This window comes from Carassius auratus, chromosome 18 (assembly GCF_003368295.1).
Source record: "Carassius auratus strain Wakin chromosome 18, ASM336829v1, whole genome shotgun sequence".
Lineage (NCBI taxonomy): Eukaryota > Metazoa > Chordata > Actinopteri > Cypriniformes > Cyprinidae > Carassius > Carassius auratus.
In genome coordinates this window covers 20,271,206-20,278,493 of record NC_039260.1, presented here as the reverse complement: position 1 = coordinate 20,278,493, position 7,288 = coordinate 20,271,206, and the positions used below count along the sequence as shown (strand labels likewise).

Genomic DNA, 7,288 nt, shown 5'->3' with positions numbered 1-7,288 from the left:
AGGTTTCATCCCACAAATATTCATGTGCATTTAATGATCCCACATCACTTCATTCCACATGAATTATGAATATGATGAGTCAAAAAGACATTTGTGCTGGAGAGAAGAGCGGAGGAGGAGGGAAACTGGGACAGAGGTTGAAGTCTCCAGCGAATAATGGTGGCGATGCTGGTGATTTTCCCCAAGGTTAGAGAAGAGGGTGAATGCGGCATGTGACGCATCTGATGGCCTAGATCTGGGAATCTCCACAGCTCGTTTTGGTGGCCAACCTCGCTCAGAGCAATAAACCCTCACGTCACGTTTGGCTAAAATAACGCTGGCTGGCTTCAAACACTCTAATATGATAGACACACGGATGCCAGAGTGCATGTCTTAATCATGTTAAGTGTAACAGTTGACATTTGAGTGGACCTAGGGCTGCCTTGGACACATTTTAATCAGGAATTCAATACGCTTAAGTGGCCTCTTAATATAAACAAACTGGAACTATTCTGAGCTCACGTACTTTAGCTTTTGAGTGGATGACAATAAAAGTGTTCGCAATAAAGAAAGGGGAAATCTTTTTTCAGAAGCTAGCACATGCCAGATTCTTAGAAATGTTTCATATGGTTCTTCTATAGCCTACCATTTTCAAGAAAAACTTGTATATGATAATAAAAAGAGGGGAAAACAAACAAACATTATAATATCGTCAGGTGGTTTAAACACATAAATGTGTATATATAATTTTAATATAGTATATTTAATTTGTTTAATTGTATTATTTAAATTTTCTTTTTTTTTTTTTTTACTGTTACACGGACCCCCAGCTTTAATTTTAGAGCCCAGTATAAAAAACCCTGTACTTAAGCATGTGCACAATTAATTACATCAAAATATCAACTTTCGAGAACAAGATAAGACTAAAATAAGGTGCATTTCTTATTGACTGAAAACAAAGGTACTATGCTAATTGGTGGCAGGCTGACATGTTGCAACAAGACAGGTCACGATGCCTCAGTTAAATATAGACTACCGGCTGGCATTTATTCTGCCTCACCAAAGGCCAACAAGGGCACTTGTAAGAGTACAATGCCAACACTTTTAATTTTAGTGCACTACAGCGATGTGTGACAGCATCGCTGGGGAATAATTCACCTTCAATCCAAGTCGTGACTAAGGCCGAAGAAATTCAGTGCTCCCCTGTGAGGTGCTGCCTCTGTGGAGCCCAAGAACATCGACCATCCTGAGACTCTGAGCTCACCTCAGGACTGAGGAACAACAACAGGAGGAGACGACACAGAGCTTCTTTCTTTCTAGTAGCGCTCTTTTCTCTTTCTCACACAAGCACATACATTCTCTTTTTGTTCTTCTGTCTGAGATTTGTATAATACACCTTAGCTCAACATAAATTCAATAGAAGTATGTTTTGTGCATTTGGAGTTAGTGTTGGGTGTCAGTGTAGTTCTGAGGGTGAACACTGCCATCTACTGTTAGATGGTGGAATTGCACACTTAAAATGTGAAGCGTGTGTTTCTAGCGGCACCCAGCGGCACCCAACAGAACTGCATCCTGATGTCTGACCCTAGAGATCAAGGGATGGGGTTGTGCCCAAATTTTGACCCCTTTCAGTATGGTTTGCAATTCATTTTTGCATTAAAATATGTAAGCATGGAGTGACTTATTTGCATAACCCAGTGTTTGATTATTCTTAACATTTTAACAACACTGTCTAACAACAATGAAAGTAGTTTAACTAAGGAGTTTCAGAATATTATATAGAGCTTGTAACGGAAAATCGTTACATTTTTCATTAATCTAATTCTGGGAGCATTCTGGTCATCGTTTTTCACTAATATTGGATTGTGTGTCTCAGGGGATCTTTTTCCACTCGTTATGTGTACCTTATGATTATTTATATTATCTCTGATGTTTTGACAGCCACCTCACTTTATCATGCCCACCGAGTCCCAGATCTAGCAGTAATACCTGTGATTAGATTCATTTAAACAGTGCAAAAGTTACAGACAGTTAACTGTATTTCTCAAACAGTGAAATGGCGCCCCCTGTGGTCATTGATGTATCTGCGTCGTGAAGCCACTCTTCATCACGACAGTTAAAGCTCACCCACGGCAAACGCGTTTCAAAGACAGTTGTGCTGGTGATAAATGCGAGCTAACAGAGTTAACGCAATCATCCGGTTGGACTAGCATTATTTTGCAAAATGGGAATAGCCGATGAGGCTGACCGGACTCTGTTTGTCGGGAACCTGGACCCTCAAGTCACAGAAGAAGTTATATTTGAGCTGTTTCTACAGGTGAGTGATTAAGCGTCGTTCATTAGCCTGCTAATGCTAATGTTTTTTCTAATTACTATCAGCCCGCGTCTCAGTTGTTTGGAGTAGCGTTAACTTATAATTAACTTAGTTTGGAGCATTTTTGATCTCACTTACACTTAATTTGAAAAATTTTTCCAAGAGTATTATGTAACTTATATTGGTTTGCTGGTTATATTAATACACAAATACATTTTAGCTCTTGTCATTCATTTGCATTAAGTCTTTCTTTTCATTAATGCGACGTTAATTTACAATTAAGGCAAGCCATTTTAACAAATAAATATCGCCATAGTTCCCCATGTGATTAATTGCAGTACATAAAAAGTATAATTTTTTTGTAAATTACAAGACTTCTGAAATATAGGCTAATTTTGAAATACAAATGATACACTATTTACTTGTTTATGCTTTATTGTCAACAAGTAGCATGTACAGTGCCATACCTCACTATATAAAAACACATCTCACATGTCTCAACAAAAAAGGAACAGTAAAAAAAAAAAAAAAAAAAGGAAAAAGAAGAGAGGGTAATAAGCATCTTTTTACAGACAAATATATGTTATACATTTACATTTCCATAGGATATTATTAATCAGTTTTAATACAGAAAAATATACTTTGCAGGTCAGCACCGTTATTTAAACATTATAATTATTATTGTTTTTATTATTTATTATGTGAAAATGTTAAACGAGGAGCATATATTAATTGCTTTACTATTTTTAGATTGATATTACATCTACATACATTTTAATCTCTTTCTCGAGGTTTGCCTTTTGCAAACTTGCATTTATGAATGTGAAATTTACATAAAAATAACGTTTATAATAAAACCAACATCCTTTAAAGAGTGGTCCTTGATATAATAACCCAAAATCACATGTTTATAAGATAATGAAAATGTTTTTTAGATATTATCAGCAATACATTATTTAGCCTCTCAGAATCCACCAGTGCATGAAACACACACACACAATGGTTTTTCCTGCAGTGTGTCTTGGCTTAAGTAAAATTAATCAGAAGTCTCACATGTGTTTCTCTTTCCAATAGGCTGGGCCGGTGATAAAAGTCAAAATCCCTAAAGACAATGAAGGAAAATCAAAACAGTTTGCGTTTGTAAACTTCAAACATGAAGTGTCTGTGCCCTACGCTTTAACATTGATGAATGGGATCCGTCTGCACGGACGGCAGCTAAACATTCAGTTCAGAGCCGGTACCGATCTCCTCCTTTCTGCTTTGTGTGTTTACTAGAGATTCAGAGCTGTCTAGCATTCACACACACACACACACACACACACACACACACACACACACTTTTATGAGTTAGAAGCACTTCCACAATAACCTTTAATAATGTGTCATTAGAAAACATTGGTGGAAGAAATAATCCTAATAACGTCATGCTGGAATTGTATACAGACCTAATTTTGATGTCTTTTAGTTACTTGATTATGGTCAGTTGGTGAGTGATTGTGTACAAATTATATAAAAAAGGGTTTGTTTAACTTGCTCTCCCACTGAAACAACTTTCTGCAACTCTGAAGCAATGCATCACGATATGGGAAAAAAAAAGAAGTTATAAAATGGGTGTCACATTTACTTACAAAAAAAAAAAAAAATATGTGATTTGTAAGACCAGATGAATGTTCATCTCAATCTGTGTTGTTTGTAACAGGCAGCAGTCATCTCAGTCAGGAAGGCAAAAGTCCAGCAAACTCTCAGAACCCCAGTCCAGCAAACACACCAGCTCACCGCGGTGGAAGGTAAGCTTCGATTAATGCTGTGATTTATAGGAGTGATCCTGGCACAAGATTTCACCTGAGACCTGTCACCGTTTACCCACGGCGTGTCTCTTGACCATTTGTGATCGCATTTCATCAAGTGGAGGGTTTCTGATTTCATGACCGCATGTTCTTAAATTTTAAACTCATCAGAATAATATATCCAGAGTATAATATTAGAGGTGTGCAGAATGATATACACTACAAATCAAAAGATTGGTGCGAGTAAGATATTGAATATTAAATTAACATGTTATCTGTCACTCTCATTTTTGAACATAGACTTGTGCATGATCCAAACCTATTTTTTTTATACCTAAATTAACCTAAATTCATGACTGAAAACATTTTGTAACGTGATTTTGATGTACCATTTACATGGTCATGCAATGTTTGATTTTAAAATGGGTTTCAAAGGATGAAGTCTGAGATTTTAAGTTTTCAAGTGATATATAAGTTCTGATGGTGTAATCCAGAAAAGGTCAGACAAAGGTCAGAACTCCTGTTATGATGGATGGTTTTTGAGGTGCACTCTTGCCATAAATTAATCTATTACTTTACCTACATAGATATCTTACCAATCTTTTTTATAATAAAAGAAAATGTATATATTTAGGAGTCTTAGACCTTCCCAACGATATATAGTTTGTCATGATTAGATTAGGATTTATTTGTAATATTAGTGAAGTATTCATAGGCCTCCCACTGAGGGGACGAGTGACAGTTAACAGGTTTTAAATGGATTAAAACCAGCAATATTGTGAAATATAACAATTTAAAATAAAATAATTCAGTTTGACCTTTTTTTTTATGTGATTTTATACCTGTGATGGAAAAACTACATTTTCAGCATCATTACTCCAGTCTTCAGTGTCACGTGATCTTTCAAAAATCATTTTAATTGGCTGATTTTATTATTTTTGTTGGAAACAGTATATATTGATATAAAAACACCACAATATTATTTTTTAGGATTCTTGATTAAATGGAAAATACAATTAACAGCATTTTATTAAAAACAGAATTACATAAATATGTGAGTTTATATATATATATATATATATATATATATATATATATATATATATATATATATATATATATATATATATATATATATATATATATATATATACACACATACATACTGGCAGCAACTTCTGTAACAGTGGTGTACTGTCTTGGTTCTTGGGGTTTTATCCTGAACTGTTGTAACTTTCTATTCTGGCAGAACCCCTGAGCAGCTGGGCTCTCCGTCCTACTCTCCTCCGCAGCATTTACAGAGATCTTTCTCTTCACCTGACAGTCTGCAGAGACAGGCCTTGGTGAGAACACCTTCTGCTCATTCTCACACTTCTGTTAATGTTAGACCAGACGTTAATGTTCTTACTGATGAACACTTGAAAAAAGAAAAGACAATTAGCATTCCATCACTTGCTCAGCAATGGATGCTCTGCAGTGAATGGGTGCCGTCAGAATGAGTTCAAACATCTGATTAAAACATCAGAATAATCCACAAGTAATCCACAGCACAAGTCCATCAAGTCTTGTGCAGCGAAAAGCTAACAAATCCATAAAGACCTTTTTAACTCCACACAAAATACGAGTCCTCTTTCTGTAATATGACTTTCTCCAGTGAAATTCATCTCCTCTGAATCGGAAGAGAGATGTGCACATATTAAAAACTTGACTTGGATTTGAGTGGTGTGGATTATTGTGATGTTTTTATCAGCTGTTTGGACTCTCATTCCGACGGCACCCATTCACGGCAGAGCATCCAGCAAGTGATGGAATGCTACATTTCTCCAAATCTGAAACAAACTCATCTAAATCTTGGATTTTGTTTTGATCTATTTATTTAAAATCTATTTCTTAAATAGGCTCTGAAGCATTTAAAGTCATCACTCACTCACTTTTCTTTTCTTTTTTGTAATAGATGAACAACATGTGGCAGGTTCAGATGCAGCAGTTGCTCCAGTTCAATGGCGGTCTCCAGCAGGGCACGCAGCAGCTGCGCAGTCCTCCAGACAGTAATCACTGGCAGCAGGATCGGTCCGGCCAGCGCGGTCATCGCCACCCTCACCAGGACAACAACAACCATCCCGGCAGAGATCAGCGGCACGGCCACAGCGGGAACAGCTATGACCGGCATCGGCGAGGTGACTTCTATCACCATGATGACCGCAGCGGAGGACACGGCAGGAATTACCCTCCTGAACGACGGAGAGACTCTAGTGAGGGACGATGGAAACACTTTTAAAAGCTTTTTAGTTCTCCTGTAAGCATTTTTAATCAACTGTTTTTATAACCTTTTGTTATCCTCCTAGATTTTAATTTTTTTTATTTTGTAGATTGCATCTCAACTGTTTATAAAAAAAAGAGCACATTTTTGACATGAAGTTCAGACATTTCGACTGGGATGCAAGAACAAAAAAAAAAATACAAAACTAGTAATAAATGGGCCATTTTGTGTGCTGACCTGTTTTAAATCTATATTTTGATCTCAGGGGGGTACTTATGTTTATATCGTTTTTATTTGTAAGAATGTCCTTTTTGAGATGTATTTCTGTACAACGGCAAAATGCATAAAAGAACAAAATATGGTACATTTTTCTCTAGCAAATTTGTAATTTCTCAGGATTTCTCATGAAAAATAGAAAACTAGTTTTCAGGTGACTTATGTTTGATAAAAAAAAAATTGTTTTAATTTTTTTTTTTTTTTTTTACTGATTCCGTTGACTTACTACTTTCCTCTTAAGGGATGTGATTAGGATCATGCTGAATATTAATTTGTCAAGATGGTCTTTGAAAATTTGTAACAATAACTAGTTTTAATAACTTTGGTATATACACAATTTTTACTGTCAAGTGCAAGATTTGATTTCATAAAAATCACAGTTTACTCATCACTATGTGTCTGAATTTGTTGTCCAACTCTCTTATGTGAAAACTGTTGTTTTAATACAGCAAATACTTGTTTAATTGATCTAACAGGCATTTCAGCAGTCTATAGGTGGCGCCATAATTGAAGCATGTATAGTCAGTCAAAAAACAAAAAATTATGTTTCTCTAAATGAGTATACTTATAAGCCTATGTATGGATTCTAATACTGGCCTAATATTATATTATTCCAATAATTAAATTGAAGGTTGAAGTATGCAAAAGTGGGACAGTTTTTGAATGATTTGC

At 35.8% G+C, this 7,288-nt stretch overlaps 1 protein-coding gene across 1 annotated transcript; it reads left to right on the top strand.

Moving 5' to 3' along the window:
- Nucleotides 1-2,099: 2,099 nt before the first annotated feature.
- LOC113118625 (RNA-binding protein 7-like) lies at nucleotides 2,100-7,007 on the top strand. The gene is made up of 5 exons (XM_026287934.1): nucleotides 2,100-2,296; nucleotides 3,368-3,530; nucleotides 3,993-4,080; nucleotides 5,330-5,423; nucleotides 6,035-7,007. Exons 1-5 carry the CDS (start codon nucleotides 2,204-2,206, stop codon nucleotides 6,356-6,358), a joined length of 762 nt encoding a protein of 253 aa, XP_026143719.1. The 5' UTR covers nucleotides 2,100-2,203; the 3' UTR covers nucleotides 6,359-7,007.
- Nucleotides 7,008-7,288: the final 281 nt, after the last annotated feature.

What these genes read in the sequence shown, in the direction of transcription:
- LOC113118625 (XM_026287934.1), top strand. Translation starts at nt 2,204, where the DNA reads ATGGGAATAGCCGATGAGGCTGACCGGACTCTGTTTGTCGGGAACCTG. An exon ending in AAACATTCAGTTCAGAGCCG is followed by an intron (nt 3,531 to 3,992) that starts GTACCGATCTCC and finishes TGTTTGTAACAG; the next exon opens with GCAGCAGTCATCTCAGTCAG. An exon ending in GTCTGCAGAGACAGGCCTTG is followed by an intron (nt 5,424 to 6,034) that starts GTGAGAACACCT and finishes TTTTTGTAATAG; the next exon opens with ATGAACAACATGTGGCAGGT.